Here is a 17982-nt window from a genome sequence, read left to right as displayed (position 1 = left end):
AATCTTAGTATATATTTCACAATGAATGGCTTATACTGAATTAAATACATCCACTGAGACAGCAGAAATCATTGCATTAAATTACATTCGCAAGTTCAACAGGTCAGATTTTCCCTCTCCCAACCAACAAATGTGTGTGTATACATAAACAGAGATAAATCATATTTTAAAATCTGTGACTTTAATAAGATTAAACACTTAAACAAGTACAAACATATTGATATTTAAAAATATATAGATTTTACATAATTATTTATAATAAAAATTGAAAAAATAGAGCTAAAATTTTATTTGCATTTTCTTCCAATTTACACAGCTAAACAATTGTACAGTTCTTTCCATATATAAAGGTTTTACATTTGTATTTTCTACAATTAAGAAAATTCAAATGTTAAATTTTAAGACATACCTTCAATTATGTATTAAAAATTACAAACTTAAAAATCATTATAAATTGTGAAAAATACATATTATAAAAAATTATGTTCTGAAAGTAGCATTACACCAATTAATATAATCTAGGTAACTCCAAAAGAATAAACAATGTTTAAAAATTAGAGTAGTGTCTATATTGCCCTAGCATAAGAGGAGGTATTCTTGGTAAATATGTATGTTATAAATGAGCCTGGCACTTTCAAGTGCCAAAATTATTTTCACTTTAATCATTTTCATTACAAATTTTGTAAGAATGTTTATCATCTAATAAAATTGAGTATGCTGAACACAGTGAAACCCTTGATAACTAAAAATCATTGTGAATGCCAATCATTTAGTGACTTATTCATTCAACTATTTCTATGAGTGGCGTGATTTTTTTCTTTTCTCTCAAGTGGCTTTAGACTAATACGTTTTATAGTTTTTGTTTCCACTCTATAAATGAGTTATTGAGGATTTGCTGTTATATTACGTCTAGAAAATGTTTCCACTCAACTCCTAGTTTCCACATATAGGATTGCTGTTGTTTAGCCGCTAAGTCGTGCCTGACTCTTGCGACGCCCTGGAACTGCAGCCCTCCAGGCTCCTCTGTCCATGGGATTTTCCAGGCAAGCATACTGGAGTGGGCTGCCATCTCCTTCTCCAGGGAATCTGCTCAACCCAGGGATCGAACCCACGTCTCCTGCACTGGCAGGCGGACGCTTTACCACTCAGCCACTGTGGAAGCCCCACACACAGGACACAGAAGGCCTAAAATCTGCCCTTAGCCTCAGCTCCAATAAACATTTAAAATGTGTCTGAGTGGCGCTTCCCTGGTGACTCATTATAAAGAATCTGCCTCCCAATGCAGGTGACGTGGGTTCAATCCCTGGTCCGGGAAGACCCTACGTGCCACGGAGCAACTAAGCCCGTCTACCACCACTGTTGAGCCTCTGCTCTAGAGCCCGGGTCTGCAGTATTTCAGTGCATCCAGGAGGCTATGCTCTGCAAGAAGAGAAGCCACCCCAATGAGAAGCCTGAGTACTGCCACTGCAGAGCGGTCCCTGCCCCCAGCAACCAGGGAAACGCCTGAGCAGCCACGGAGACCCATGCAGCCGAACTAAAAATAAACAGTAAGCTAAAATGCGTCTGGCTGGGTAGGAGGGAGGCTGCTTCTGAGTTGGGAGTACCACGTGTTTGTTCCCCTGTCTACCTTGCACTGTCTCTTTGGTTGTTACACATTTCCTGTTTCTCAAGCACCTGGGTTTTGGCCACCCACTCTGGCTTCAGCCTTTGGTGCTTACGTGTTCCTAGTTTAAGTAGATCTGTCTCTCTGACGAGTGACCCACTGCTCCTCCAATTCCCTAATATTCACATGTGCTTGCTTGCCTCACTTCAAATTCATTCCTTCTTGCATCTCAATCTATAAATGCTACTCAATTCTTGAATCGCCTCTGGCCACCAATTACTACAAAATATAATTCTTCAAAACTCTGTGAATTACTAGTGCTTCTGATCCTGGTCTCCAATCAGGCCTTTACCCATTTTGTTACTCAATAACGCTGATTGTAAACAGCTACCTGTTTTCTTAATCAGTAAAGTTCTTGACCAGGTAGAAGTTACTTTTATTGATGTTTACCAATGTATTTCCTCCACAATTCTGAGTACACAAAGTTAGCTGAAGTCTGAGCTGAAAAAATGGAATTATAATGCTATATATGTGAAATACTTAATCTTTAAATAAACAGATTAGTTAAAAGTAGAGTTTAATGTTTTAACCAAACAATAATACATGCCTACTATAAGCAAAGCACTGCTTATGTGCTATAAGTAATATATTAGGTGATCTGTTTTTCAAACGAGAAAAGTTGAGCTACTGAGTATATAAACACTGATCATAGTTCATGAAGAAAGCTTTTTAAAGAAAATCAATAAAATGGACATAAGCCATTTTTTTAAAAGAAATATTTTCCTATCTAATTGGCACTTTACTGAAGCTGGGACCATCCTCTGGAAGACATGGAACTGAATAATACTATCACAGAATTATAAAAATGTTAAAAATCAGCAATATCAACAAATCACTTCCTGGAATTCTTGAGTTAAAGTGAAGTTATGTGTATAGAATGCCAATATTTCTGAATGCACTATGTACTGGGACACAAAAAAGATAATTAACCAACATTCTAACAGTTCACTAACTGTCTATAATAAATCAAGGACAGACTAGTACATATAAATTTAAAAACAAATAATATTATTTAGATGGTTTTAAATTCATGTTCTTCCAATAATAGTTCTTGAAACTTAGAACTTAGACCAGATATATTTAAATTTTTACACCATGAATTTTCTTAAAAAGGCCAAACTTTTGACAATGATAATTAAAATAAAACAAGTTGTAAGAGGGATAGAAACATCACTTTGGTTTTAAAATATAAACTGTTAACTAAACATTGGCTTTTTCTTTCTAGTATTGTTTATTAGCTGAGGATTTCATCTATGTGTGTGTGTGTGTGTGTGTGTGTGTGTGTGTGTGTGTGTGTGTGTGTGTGTGCGTGTGTGTTTTGAGGGTTTTGATGTGCTTTGAAGGCACAGGTCTGTTTCTTATATTAAAACAAAAACAAATTCAGAGTTCACACATACACAGGAAACACATTTAATTATAAAAAACCAATTTCTAAACTATGATTGTCCATATTGGATAGTTAATGCTGCAATGATAACATGCATTCTTACAAATGCAGGCTGATTTTCAATCTTCTCTTTTGCTGTCTCATCCGTCATTCCCTGCTTTGCTGAGATCACATTCTAATGAAACCGTAGTCAAAACTGAATTCTGAGTTTGAAATGCCACATCTTTGACTGATGGTGGCGGTTTATACAAAAAGACTGCAAGTCCATTGAAGAAAACAGTGATAACTTTACAAATAACACCTACATAGAAAAACAATAATTAATCATGGATTTTAGGCTTTAAATATTACAAAAATTGATCCTCATTGAAAATTCTTCATGAATAGAATCTCACTACATAAAGAAACTTTCACTTTCATGTAAAAAAAAAGGAGTATACAGGCAATTAGTTTTATTTTTTTAACTTTCAAAACTTTAGTAAGAAAGGTGATAGTTTTCAATAGAACATTGTCTACAGATCAATGAATGAGTCTTATTTTTCTAAACAATGAAAATATATAATAACTATTCTATTTTTGGCTATGATTGTACATTCTTCTGGAGAAGGGCATGGCAACCCACTCCACTATTCTTGCCTGGAGAATCCCATGGACAGAGGAACCTGGTGGGCTACAGTTCATGGGGTTGCAGACAGTCGGACACGACTGAAGCCACTCAGCATAGCATAGCATACATAGTATGTGCATTCTTAACCAAGGAAAGATACTGATAGCTTACATCATCATTGCACCTGAATAAACAGTTGCAGCATTTTTGTGTCCATGATGAAAAGTAATTCTAAAAATAAAAAAAGCTTCAGAGTTCTTAGGACAAAGTGTCTTTGGGAATATATAATATTCAATACTTAATATTTACCTTCAAGCATCAACTTAAAATATTAAACATTTAGATTCACATCACAGGCTTCAATTTATTTTCAAAGAACTCTGAGGGTTCTTTGAAAGAATATCACCTTTCTTACCAAAGTTTTAAAAATTTTAAAAGAGGCTCTTTCTCTTTAAAGAAACTAGTTCTGGTCATAGTACAAGCATCTAAGTGCTAACTAAATATATTAAATGACCTCACATTGTAGTTTTTGCAGTAGCTAATTTGTATTAATCATTAATATTTTACTCAAACTGGGTATTTGAGAAACAGAAATACTCTTTGAGCTAAGCATTTCTATATTTAGACTAATTATAGGTACTATTATTATAATATTTTTGGAATATTTAAAGGTACATATGTTTCTGGTGGAGGAATTCTCATATTTATCACTGAGTAGGTAAAAGAAAAATTAATTATCTACATTTTTGGTCAAAAAGTATAAACATAACCACTTAAATAATTTTTTAACATAAAATACACTGAATAAAAAATGTTTCTTAACAGGTAAAAGTGATGGGAAGATTAATTTTGCCCATTTTAGTCAATATTTTTCATCTCATTGTTTTCCTAGATTTATGTATTTATTTCTTCAGTGGATAATTTATTATTCTGTCATTATAAATTCAGAGAGCATACTCTGAATTTAAACACATGTAGGAGAAATAAGGGGCTTCCTCGGTAGCTTAGTTGGTAAAGAATGCACCTGCAATGCAGGAGACCCCGGTTTAATTCCTGGGCCAGGAAGCTCCCCTGGAGAATGGACAGGCTACCCATTCCAGTATTCATGGGCTTCCCTGGTGGCTCAGACAGTAAATAATCTGCAGTGCAGGAGACCTGGGTTCAATGCCCGGGTTGGGAAATCCCCTTGAGGAGGGCATGGCAACCCCCTCCAGTATTCCTGCCCTGAGAATCCCCATGGACAGAAGAGCCTGGTGGGCTACAGTCCACGGGGTTGCAAGGAGTCGGACATGACCGAGCAACTAAGCACAATTTCTTAGGCTGTTTTTCAAATTTTCTAATTTTATCTACTGAAGGCAAAACGGGTTAAACATCACGGCCAAACTGTTATATCATAAAAAGTTCTCTTAGGAAGTACCTTAGAGCCAAGAATACATCCTGACCTAGGCTCTATGTGCTCTCCAAAGCCCAGGTGCTTAATGACAGTCATTCCACTTTCTCAGAATTCTCTTTTAGCTTTTTGTTATACGTTCCAAAAAAATTTGAGAAAAATTGTTAAAAGAAAATTATATAATATGTGATGCAAGGACAGCTAAAATGTTACTCCCTTCTATCTTGGGCTGTGCCTCACAGACTCTAGGCATGGCCTTTTAAAACATGCTTTGATAACTAATCTCTGCTTTAGGACTAAAGCACAGTCCAACTGCCTGGACCAAAACATGTCAAAACCTAAGTAAGTAACAATAAGATATCTTTCTCTTGTCATACTCCATTTACTGTAAAGTTATCAAGAAGTCACCACTTACTTATGGCCACTAGCATATATGCCATCCTGACGTTATTATAAATCCAGCAAGCTCCTTTACTTCCACATTCATTAATATCCCAGAGAATACACGTGCTGTCTATTGTGCTGCCAAATATAATAGGTCCAGGTATGGTGCCTAAAAGAATCACATGTAAAATACATGAGTGAAAATTATAGTTTACAGTAACAGGGTTTTCTACATATATTTTCTACATAAATGGGAAACAGGTATTAATCTGTCTACCCTACAAACCAATCAGTTCATGTGCAAGTGATAGGAATATAAAGAAACACAGATAAAACATTCTAAAATAATTAAATATAATTATTAAATATTTAAATTAAAAATTTTATTTTAATAAACATCTTATTAATCTATATTAATACATTAATAAATATTAATGTATTGGATTAATATTTAGTTAAGGAAATATTTTTGTTCACTGCTTTTCTAATAAATGTCTTTGAAATTACCTATTATATTTTTAAAAAATCAAAATAAATATCTGATGCATGGAATAAGTCTCCTAAACTTCAGCATATGTATTATGTGTACATAAATTGCCAACATCCGCTGGATCATGGAAAAAGCAAGAGAGTTCCAGAAAAACATCTATTTCTGCTTTATTCACTATGCCAAAACCTTTGACTGTGTGGATCACAAGAAACTATGGAAAATTCTGAGAGAGATGGGAATATCAGACCACCTGACCTGCCTCTTGAGAAATCTGTATGCAGGTCAGGAAGCAACAGTTAAAACTGGACATGGAACAACAGACTGGTTCCAGATAGGAAAAGGAGTACATCAAGGCTGTATATTGTCACCCTGCTTATTTAACTTATATGCAGAGTACATCATGAGAAACACTGGCTGGAAGAAGCACAAGCTGGAATAAAGATTGCCGGGAGAAATATTAATAACCTCAGATATGCAGGTGACACCACACTTATGGCAGAAAGTGAAGAGGAACTCAAAAGCCTCTTGATGAAAGTGAAAGTGGAGAGTGAAAAAGTTGGCTTAAAGCTCAACATTCAGAAAATGAAGATCATGGCATCCGGTCCCATTACTTCATGGGAAATAGATGGGGAAACAGTGGAAATAGTGTCAGACTTTATTTTTTGGGGCTCCAAAATCACTGCAGATGGTGACTGCAGCCATGAAATTAAAAGACACTTACTCCTTGGAAGAAAAGTTATGACCAACCTAGATAGCATATTCAAAAGCAGAGACATTACTTTGACGACTAATGTCCGTCTAGTCAAGGCTATGGTTTTTCCTGTGGTCATGTATGGATGTGAGAGCTGGACTGTGAAGAAGGCTGAGCACTGAAGAATTGATGCTTTTGAACTGTGGTGTTGGAGAAGACTCTTGAGAGTCCCTTGGACTGCAAGGAGATCCAACCAGTCCATTCTGAAGCAGATCAGCCCTGGGATTTCTTTGGAAGGAATGATGCTAAAGCTGAAACTCCAGTCCTTTGGCCACCTTATGCAAAGAGTTGACTCATTGGAAAAGACTTTGATGCTGGGAGGGGTTGGGGGCAGGAGGAGAAGGGGACGACAGAGGATGAGATGGCTGGATGGCATCACGGACTCAATGGACGTGAGTCTGAGTGAACTCCGGGAGTTGGTAATGGACAGGGAGGCCTGGCGTGCTGCGATTCATGGGGTCACAAAGAGTCGGACATGACTGAGCGACAGAACTGATATGTATGCGTGTGCATGTAAACTAATATGGGTGTGTGAGTATACATATATATATATATATATATACTGTATATACATACATACACTGACATGTATGTGCATGGGAGTGTACATGCACAAACACATTCACACTAACATGTTGAGTTCACCATTAATTGTGCCACTATAGGCAAATCCCTGAATCTCTCAGGTCCTTAATTTATTCATCTAAAAAAGGGGAAAATCAGTCTAGGGGATCTCTAATGTTCCCTGCTTTTGGTTTTCGTTTTTATAAACAATTGTAATATTATGTGTATAATATTATATGTAAAATTATACACACAAATAATTATGTGTAAGACATGTTTCTGTCTTATTATTCTTCCTATATCTGGAATCTTAAATTTTGGGGGGGCTTAAGTTATTTCTTTTATCAGTTTTTAACTAGACACAATATTTACAGTGCAGTTTTTATTGAAACATACAAACTCATTATTTTTCACTGCTAATGCAAGATTATGTCCCAAATGAAGTTAAATACAGGGAGAAAAATGAATTACAATGGCTATAAATAATATTTTATCATAATTTATGTTGGTAGTAGGTTTTATGTCAATAAACAAAAAATTTGTCTTTTACTGTGCTCTATTAGAAATGTGCTGGTGATCATATGTCATATTTTAAATAAAGACAATATACCCTTTAGGGTTATATTTGCAACAGAGTTGGAAACAATAGGGAATCAATCAGGTAAAAAGTAAAGTCTATATCTTTTTATGTGATATATAAATAATACATCTTAAATAGTGGAAGATAGTTTTCTTCAAAGACAATCATGTAGTTGTCCATTGCAAATAAACTAATTGTTTTATTGGCACATATTATAAGTAAATAAATCAATAACAGTAAGGAATAAAAATAGCCAGCAGTTACCAATGCCCTTAGAAAAATGACATACCTAATAATCGAAGCAATGTACACTGTATTCCCAATGCTAGAGATCGCTGCCTTTGATTAACACACCTGGAGATATTTAATGCATAGGAAACAAAAAATAGTTGTATAGTATATTTACTCTTTGAGAAAATTCATTTTTATATGAGCTTAGCATTTCCAGATTAAAGTAAACATTATACACAAGAAGTAAACAATTATTTATAACAGCATATATACAGGTCAACCTTTCTGGAACTGTAAGAGCAGAAAAATTTTATCGAAACTAAAATAGTGCAAATAATACCAAAAAGAGTCAAATGAGTTTTAACAAATATACAGAATATGTAGGAATAACACCAAACATAAAGGAGAAAGGACATTCATTAACCAGACTATTTCTTCTTGACTATTTGATTATTCTGTATGTTATAAGTCACATGACTTAAGTTGCAAGCAAATAATTCTTACTCTCTTACTAACATTGAGACAGAAATTACACCTGTGAGTTACAGTTACAAATTAGAGTCAGTGTAAAACAGTTTTTGATACTCGATTTGATTCCACAATAAGTCTTTTCAGTAATAACTCTCAAAGATGGACGAGACGTGATGTTAGCACACAAGAGAGTTAGATAGGATATAAAGGAGATCAAGCAGTCTTTAAAAAACAAATATGTAGGTAAATGGTGATGTAGATAAAATAGGTGTAATATTAACAGACAACTTAATGTTTTTAGACAAAATCTCTGAAGTTTCCATTTGTCAAAAAGTATGTGGAAAGGTAGAGACTGAGTATCAAGAAGCAAAGACTGAAGAGGGAAAAAAGCTAGTTTGTTAGGAAATATAAAAGAAAGGCTGACGAGCTTATAAAAGGGCAAACAGGAACTATTTTATAGCTCAGATGATAAAGAATCCACATCCCAATGCAGGAGATTTGGGTTTAATCCCTGGGTTGGGAAGATCCCCTGGAGAAGGGAAAGGCAACACACTCCAGTACTCTTGCCTGAAAAATCCCATGAACAGAGGAGCCTGGGGGGCTACAGTCCATGGGGTCACAAAGAGGAGGTTCAAGACGGAGGGGATATATGTACACCTATGGCTGATTCGTGTTGATGTTCGACAGAAAACAACACAATTCTGTAAAGCAATTATCCTTCAATTAAAAAAGTAAATTAAGTAAAATAAAAGAGTCAGACACAACTGAATGACTAACTAACATGCACACAAAAAGAAGGAAGAGGCAATGAAACTGTGAAACACTGTGAAGAGCCCGGTGACAGGCAGCGTTTTTACTGTTTATGGGAAGGTTTACTATAACAGCACCTACTGTATAAGGCAGAATGCCCGTCATTCTGATTCTGACATGTGGAACGCACTGCCATTTCCATCATACTCAAATACAATTGATCATAACCCCAGCTTACAACTGAAGCCTCATTACAGGAGCAGAGAAAACAGCGTTGAACAGATGTCAAGTAGGTAACGTTAAGACACTTTCACAACCACGATCTCATTAAAGCCTCAGACATCTCGGGTTCAATGAGGTAGCTCTTCCAATGCCATAGAACTAATGATCTAGTGAGGGCTGAATCAGTACTGGAACCGAAAGTCAATATAAACCCCAAATGCATCCCTGAGCCCATTTTCTTTTTCATTCAACATGTTGCCTTAGGGATAGCAAATTTCACAATGTAACACATACCTTAGGATGGACACAGTTATAGGAGTACCAGCCATGAAGGTAAAAACTATTGCAGCAAAGAAAATGCCAAGGAATGGGGGCAAGTTTTTACATTGACTTGAACACTTTCCAGCTTGAGCTTCAAGACTAACACTTGATGGAGTAGGTGTTATATCAATTTCCCCTTCAATACATGAACAGTTATAATATACCTAGAAATATGAGACATAAACATATGGAAAGTGCTTATCTTGAAAACATATGTTATCATTGCAAATTAAGTGATTTCTAGATATGGCAAACACTCTTATACAATCTTAATTCAAAACCAAACAGTGATGAGAAACAGTAATCGCCCTTAAGAAATTAAGCAAGTGAAAACAAGGGACCATATTTACAAAGTAGAATACTCTGTATTTGACTTATGTGTCTATGATTTTAATTTGTAATCTGGTATTGATTCATGTCTTATAAGAAAAATTGACAAGAATATAACTATTAGATGATCTAGGGGGCTTCCCTGGTGGCTCAGATGCTAAAGAATCTGCCTGCAATGCTGGAAACCCAGATTCAATCCCTGGGTTGGGAAGATCCTCTGGAGAGGGAATGGCAACCCACTCCAGTATCCTTCCCTGGAGAATCCCATGGACAGAGAAGCCTGGTGGGCTACAGTCCATGGGGTCACAAAGAGTCAGACACAATGGAGTGCTCACACACACACACATTCTAGACTACTTTCAACAGAACTATTCAATTGCTCAAACAGTTTTCCTGCTAATTTTCTTCTTTTCCATTACTATGATACAAAGAAAAGCATGCATTGTGACAATCTCACTATCTATGCTAGCTTGAAAAAATGAACACAATATAATTTTAACCATTGCCACAGTAAAATTAAATAATACATTACAAGAGTTTGGGAAAAAAATACTGCTTTTAACTGAACTTTTTACTATAATTTTCTGAAAAAAACAAATTGTATCCCTCTTAAGGTGACATATTTACCATAAACAAAAAACAGAAGTTATTATATTATCCTAAAGGCTATTTTACATATAAAAAATTAACTATTTAATATATGTATACACATATACACATATATATACATGTATACTATAATAGCATGATATGTTGGAAAGTAAAATGTTTTAAAAATCACAAGTATTGCTTTTGTAGGAAAATAATTCAGGTGTATGAAAAGTGAGGCATAATCATTTTGCAAAGGCTTTTTACATCTCAACTTTATCTTCACTATAAATCTTTTTCTATGTTTAAGGCCACAGTAAAGTCAGAGCAGAGCTAGAGAAGTCAAGGCGAATCAGCGCTTCTATTGCCCCGAAGGCCAGAAACCCCTGGGACTGATTCAGGAAACCCAGATGTGGAGGTGGCATTCCTAAAATGACTGTTATGGACTCAGCAACCAGATATACCAAATAATGAAATAATGGAGCCTTTAGAAATATTAAGAAGAAAAACTGAAAACAGTATTTTCTATCCTAATGAAATTTTACAACTTCCTTATATAAAAAAATATACAGTTGCCTATAACATAGCTAGCTGTTAGTTAACATCTGTTTCTGTCATTTAGACCACTGGTACGAAATATATTCTATTTCTGTGAACAAACGTGTACAGTTCTTTATTACATTATTATCAATGCATTTTTGCCTATCTAAAATATTTCATTTAAAAAATCCAGTAAAAAAAATGAGTTGTTACATGGGCGTAAAAAGAAACCAGGATGAACTGGTGTTTTTGGAAAATAGAAAATTTGGAAGTCAAACTAACTTGCTTTTCTAAAACAATCCCTAGAAGACAATTTACTGTTTAAAATGGTAATGATAATATTTGGTGACAAATACAAATATTGAATTAACCATGTCAAAATGACCAATACCATTTCAGGTGTGCTCTGGGTATTAGAATTTTTTATTTATCTACTTATTTATTTATTCATTTATTTTGGTTTCCTTGTGCAGGATGTTATTTGTGTCTATACATTTTGATATGTGGATAAAACCCTTCCAACAATTTAATTCTTTGTCATAATCTTCTAATTGAAGTTAATCAGTAGCACTTATGGAAATTTTTTGATTATTTTAATATACAGGAAAAAGCTACCTACTTATCTGCTTCTCAAAGGAACCGTTTACCTTCTAGATAGTTCTGAATCTACGATATGTACCATGCTCACTTGTGGAATTTGATTCTTTATAACTGACACAAATACCTAAATTTTTCAACCTGTTTTGAAACTAAAGCCTCCCCAGATGTCCACAGATTTGAAGGTATGATAACCCTCAGTTCTGGGACTTTAAAAATCTTCCTGATGTCTTTCCTAAGTTTTTATAGGAACTTTATTATAGTGATCTAATTAATTAGTTTTATTCCAAGGATTAAAACTGCACGTCAATGAAGTCTATTAAATCTGTTATGATTCATCACATTTTTCCTGCCATATTTTCAATATTCTTAAGACAACTATTTTTAAATCTAGTAAGCAAAATTTAAACTATTTTAAAATCTAGTAAGCTCCAGGAGTTGGTGATGGACAGGGAAGCCTGGCGTGCTGCAGTTCATGGGATTGCAGAGTCGGACATGACTGAGCGACTGAACTGAACTGAAGCTAGATAATATGAAAAAAAATGTATATTCTTTCCCACATTCTAGTTTACTCCCAGCAGAAAAATGAAATCCTACATCTCTGCTGAGATAAATGTTCAATGTATTTATCACACACAAAATCATTAGATATGTACACACATGCACAGACATATTTATGTGTGTGTATATATGAACATATAAATATGTATAACCACACACACACAGATATCCATGTTAGTTCTAAAAGAAATATGAATCATTGTTTTGGGGTGAAATGTCCTATAGATATCAATTAGGTCTAACTGGTCTATTGTATCATAACCTCCAATTAAAATAAATAAATTTATATTTAAAAGAAATATGAAGTAATTTTGTGATCTTAAACTTATCTTCATATAGGAAAAAAAAGAATGCCATATCACTAATCCATATTTCAAATAACCAAGATTGTGCTGTTTTGTCATATAATTCTTACGTATCTTATTCATTGTAGTCTTTTGTATCATATATTTCCCTCAGATCTTTTCAAAGTTATCACATTATCTGTTAATATATAACATAACCTATTATGTAATACTAGTAATGTGAATATTATTTTTCCCAAGGCTTTTAAATTTAATGAAGATAAAATTTTTAGATTGTAGATGTAGAACAACAAAATTCTATGGAATCTTTTAAAACTATTTAATTGAATTTAAAATAAATCATATTCAGGTAAGTTAATACGCATCCTAATCCACTACTAAAAGTAACTTTGCACTTGAGAATGGGTTAGTGATTTGTATATTTTTTAATGTGTCCATCGTTTATCAATTAAAAACAAATATTTATTCAGTTTTTATTATATACAACGTACTTAGTAAGAATACGAGAAGTTTCCTGACTTCAAGGGACATACAGTATAGTTGAAAAAAGAAAAACAATGTAAAAAGGTAAATAATATTTCGAAAGTGATGTTTAAAGATATATGTGAGGAACTGCCATGACGGTAATTGAATCTGAGGCATAAAACGTGGGAGTGGTTGGGGCCTTTTTTAAAAATTAAGGCAAGAACAGCAATGAATTTTAAGTGCATAATGCATTATTGTTGACTGTGGGTACAATGCTGTACAGCAGAGCTCTAGAGCTGACTCATTTCACTCGACTGAAACTTTATGCCTGGCTTCTGAATGGAGGAGGTAGGCCAGGGAGCAGAGCCTGGTCGTAGCATAGCTCCACTAGAGGAAGACAGGAGGGCATCCAGAAATACATAAACATACTGCCGCACACGGGAGTAAAGGAGCAGACACAAGTTACCTTCGGCTGTCTTTTGGAAACAGATTGCGTACAACCCGCATAGCAGGGAGAAAAATACTGGACTCCATTTCCTCCACAGACGGGATAATAGTAAGATCGCAGGCAGTTACAGTCAGCATTACAAGGAGCGGTCAAGTTCCCCAGTTCTCCTGTCCTGTCAGCATGAAATAAAAGATGGATAAATTATCGACATCATAACTTTTAATGACCAAATCAGAAGCAAGCATTGCTGTATCCTGCCATTCAGTCATTTATTCATTCACTTAATGCTTATTTAATTAGCGAACAAATAAACAAAATGTCTGCCTTTTCACATAGAGCTTAACTTCTTGTGGAAGAGATGGGAAGCAGAAACAACAGCTATATAATAGAATGTCTGCCAATGTTTTAAAAAAACATAGGCAGAGTAAGCAAAGCGGCTCCTCATTTGGTACCAGATAATATATATTTTTTTTTTGGTGGGGATTGGGGAGGGCTGGTTCTGGGGATTTTAAGACGTTCAGCAGCATCCCTGACCTCTACCCAGTGGATGTCAGTAGCATCCCCGTAGCTATGACAACCAAAATGGCTCCAAACACTACCGTATTTCCCTAACATGAAAGACAATGAAGTTGCTCAGTCGTGTCTGACTCTGCGCGACCCCATAGACTGTAGCCTGTCACACTCCTCTGTCCATGGGATTTTCCAGGCAAGAATACTGGAGTGGGTTGCCATTTCCTTCTCCAGGGTATTTCTCTAGGGAACGGGTAAAATGTTAAACCTGGAAGGATGAATATGTTGGGACCTGACCTGAGCCATGACAGGCTCAACAGGCCACACTAGGCCTAGGCCTCAGGTTCTTGTAAGCATGAGTCATAATTCTAGGAAGCCCCACCAAGGTCCCCGATGACACCAAGGTCCTCCCTGATGACGCCAAGGTTAAATCAACCACCACGCTGACCCAAGGTTGAGTCAATCACCACACACCAACTACACTATTGCTGAGACAAAACACCGCTTGTATATAAGCAGCTGTGATTTAGAGCTCGGGGCCCTCGTCAAGATTCCACTGTGCTGGATGAGACTTGGGCCCTAACTCGAGCTAGCAATAAACCCCTTTATGCTTTTGCATTGCTGTGGACGTCTTATTCTCTCATTTTTGGGGACTCGGACACTGGGCATAACAGAACACAGTTATGATGTTGAGTATACTCACTTTATCAACGCGAAAACTGAGGCCTAGAGAAATTAATTGACTTAACTTTCTCTGCCATCTAATATTCCTGGTTCCCAGGTTCACTGTTATTCCATCCTGCCTCTTAATAGGAGGCAGCCTCTTTTAAGATATAAAGGGTTACCCTCGGCAAAGCTGGGCTTCCCATGCGGGGCAGTGGTAAAGGATCCATCTGCAGTGCAGGAGACACAGGAAACCGCAGGTTTGATCCCTGGGTTGGGAAGATCCCCAGAGAAGGAAATGGCAACCCAATCCGGTATTCTTGCCTGGAAAATTCCATGGACAAAGGAGCCTGGTGGGCTAAAATCTGTGGGGTTGCTAAGAGCTGGACATGACTGAGCACACATGCAGAGACAAAGGTCCTTCTCCAATCCCTTATCTATTTATTCATTTAACGAACATATATTGAGCAAGTGCAAGCCGCTATCCTAGGAACTGGGACTACGGAGCTGATAAGGTGGTTGTCATCCTCAAAGATTTCACAGTCCAGGAGAAGAGATGGACCAAATGTATACAATAAGATGGTTATAGACTGTGGTTACAGATGTCAGCAGCGTGCATTTTAGATACCTGCGCTGAGGAAGGATGCTTAAAACAAGCCACAGTTTAGGTAAGAGGGTTGAAGGGCTGCTACTCGAATCTTAAACAATGAGTCAGTTAGCTGGGTAAATGGGGAAGGCGAAAGGTACTTCAGAGAAGCTGATAAAAGGTATAAGGACGGGAAATAGCATTCTACATTCTATATGGAGAAACATGAATGACGTCTAAGGCAGAGAGTAATAGGAAATCTAGTCGGAATATAGTCATGGATCAGATTATTGAGTGCCTCATGAGCCTTGTTGAAAACAAAGGGCTTTAATTTATTTTGAAAAGGTAATCAAATATTTTAGACTGAAAAATGACACTGTTAAAAGTACATTTTAAAGCAATAACCCTAGGAGTTACACAAAGTTTCCAGTTACAATACCCCAGGCAATAAGTTATGACAATGTGTAGTAGAACTGAAATAGAATACTGAGGAAAGAAAACAGATTTGAGAAATATTTTGGATGTAGAATCAGTAATATTCGGTGTTTGGCTGACTGGAGATAGGAACCGAATGGAATAGTTAAGAATGACTCCCAGTGTCTAACCTGGCATTTTGGCAGAAAAGAACTAGTTTTGGGGAAGAGACGATGGGTATGGTTTTATAAATGCATATTGAGATTAAGAGTCCCAAATTCGGTGAAGAAATTTGGTCTGGAGCCAGGTATCTTAATATCCATTTGCATATGGATGTAGCTGAAACTACGAGAATGATAAGATCAACCATGTAAACAGTGGGAAGAGTACAGAGAGGTCCTGGGGGTTCATGTATTTCATGAATACATAACGAGCTCCAATTACATGCTAGACTTGAAGTAGTGGACATAGATCCAAAATAAATAAAGAGACAGAAATAAAGATAGAGAAAGAGAGAAAGGAAGGAAGGAAATGAATGGAAGTCAGGGGGGGAATAAAGTTTCCTGCAACCATGAAGCAAAGTTTCTTGCACTGGGGATGAAAGACTTATGAGTGATTTATCTAACTATTAGCAGAGAGTAACTGCTATACTGCAAAACGGTGACACTTAAAGAGCAGGTGGAAAACACGAAGTTCATACAGGAAATAGATTAAAGAGAAGGACATGAACAGGAAGATCACCAGTGGGGAATCTGAAGGAAAGGGTGATCAGAGTTAATTTTAGGTAATTCGCCTCCTGGCTTGGAGCCTCTCCTTCAAACCTATTCTACCAGCTGCTGCTAGATTTCTTTATCAAGCATGATTCCATTCATGAAATCAAGCATTACAATCTCTGCTCTCATCTAGTTCATAATATATATATAGAAATAAGGTGACAGAAAAACTATCCCTGCAACTCTAGAAATAGTCTCTACACAGTAACTTTTAAATTAAAATATTCTTATAATTTCCATATTATTGATAAATGATTACTAAGAACATCAAAGTTTAAGACAGTCATGTAAACTACCATAGAAACAAAGAAATATAGAATATATTCCTTATTATCAAGGATTAGTCACTGTAGCCTATATATTTGTAAACATTTATTTCATGAAGTGAAGGGGGACTATTATCAGGAAAAAAGCCAATGTTTGTTAAGTTTATGGATTTTTTAAATTTTTAAAATATGTAAAATATTTTATTTAAAAAAATTGAATATTTAAAATTTTTAATACTAAATATACACAAAATATATTTTAAGTTTTTTAAAAATGCACATAACTGTGTTTATACATATACATATGTAGATATAAGAAACATGTTTAATCCAAATAGCTGAATTTAATCATTAATGTTTTATTTGAATCCAAACTATTATTCTATAAATACGCTTCTACAAAAAGCAAAGATTTCCCTAAATCTATTGCAACTCCTTGATGGACATGCCGCTTTAAGGTGCTGTTTCAGATAAGCAATGAAATTACAGCTTTAGACTATAAAGGGAAAAAATATTGTGCGTACTTACTAAGTATAAAGTAAAATGCAAATCACCATAACCAATACTGATTACCAAAACAGACCCAAAGATCTTACAGATAGATTACCAAAGTGATACAGGTCAATGGCAAATTTTAATAACTACTAGAGTTCTGGAAATATTCTTTGACAATCTCCTTTCAACTGAATTTAGTGTTGTACTCATGTGTGTGAGCACTCAGTCGTGTCTGACTCTTTGAGATCCCAAGAACTGCAGCCCACCAGACTCCTCTGTCCATGGAATTTTCCAAGCAAGAAAACTACAGTGGGTTTCCCTTTCCTCCTCCAGGGGACCCTCCTGACCCAGGGATCAAACCTGCGTCTCCTGTGTCTCCTGCATTGGCAGGCAGATTCTTTATCACTGCCTCACCTGGGAAGCCCAGTGTTGTGCTCATATCAAACATTTAATAACACATTTATCTGAAATATTATGAATATTACAAATATCCCCTGAAATGATCAGTATTACTGATCTTAAACTTTGGATATACTGTTATATAGGACTTTGAATGAACCTAACAATAAGCCTAATTCATTAATTCAGAGTTATAAAAGCTTTTTAATCGTCTATGGTTACAGAGCAAAG

At 35.7% G+C, this 17982-nt stretch overlaps 1 protein-coding gene across 1 annotated transcript in view; it reads right to left on the bottom strand.

Moving 5' to 3' along the window:
* Positions 1313 to 17982, bottom strand: part of SLCO4C1 (solute carrier organic anion transporter family member 4C1) — a 90417-nt gene continuing 73747 nt past the window's right edge. Inside the window, exons 9-13 of the mRNA XM_018050007.1 lie at positions 13664 to 13817; positions 9785 to 9975; positions 8106 to 8170; positions 5463 to 5600; positions 1313 to 3351 (exon numbers count right to left, since the gene is read on the bottom strand). Of these exons, the coding sequence (XP_017905496.1) occupies positions 3191 to 3351; positions 5463 to 5600; positions 8106 to 8170; positions 9785 to 9975; positions 13664 to 13817 (709 nt within the window). The 3' untranslated portion in view covers positions 1313 to 3190. The remainder of the gene's footprint in view (positions 3352 to 5462; positions 5601 to 8105; positions 8171 to 9784; positions 9976 to 13663; positions 13818 to 17982) is intronic.

Source organism: Capra hircus, chromosome 7 (genome assembly GCF_001704415.2).
Source record: "Capra hircus breed San Clemente chromosome 7, ASM170441v1, whole genome shotgun sequence".
In the NCBI taxonomy this organism is placed as follows: Eukaryota; Metazoa; Chordata; class Mammalia; order Artiodactyla; family Bovidae; genus Capra; species Capra hircus.
This window is presented reverse-complemented; position numbering and strand designations above follow the sequence as displayed.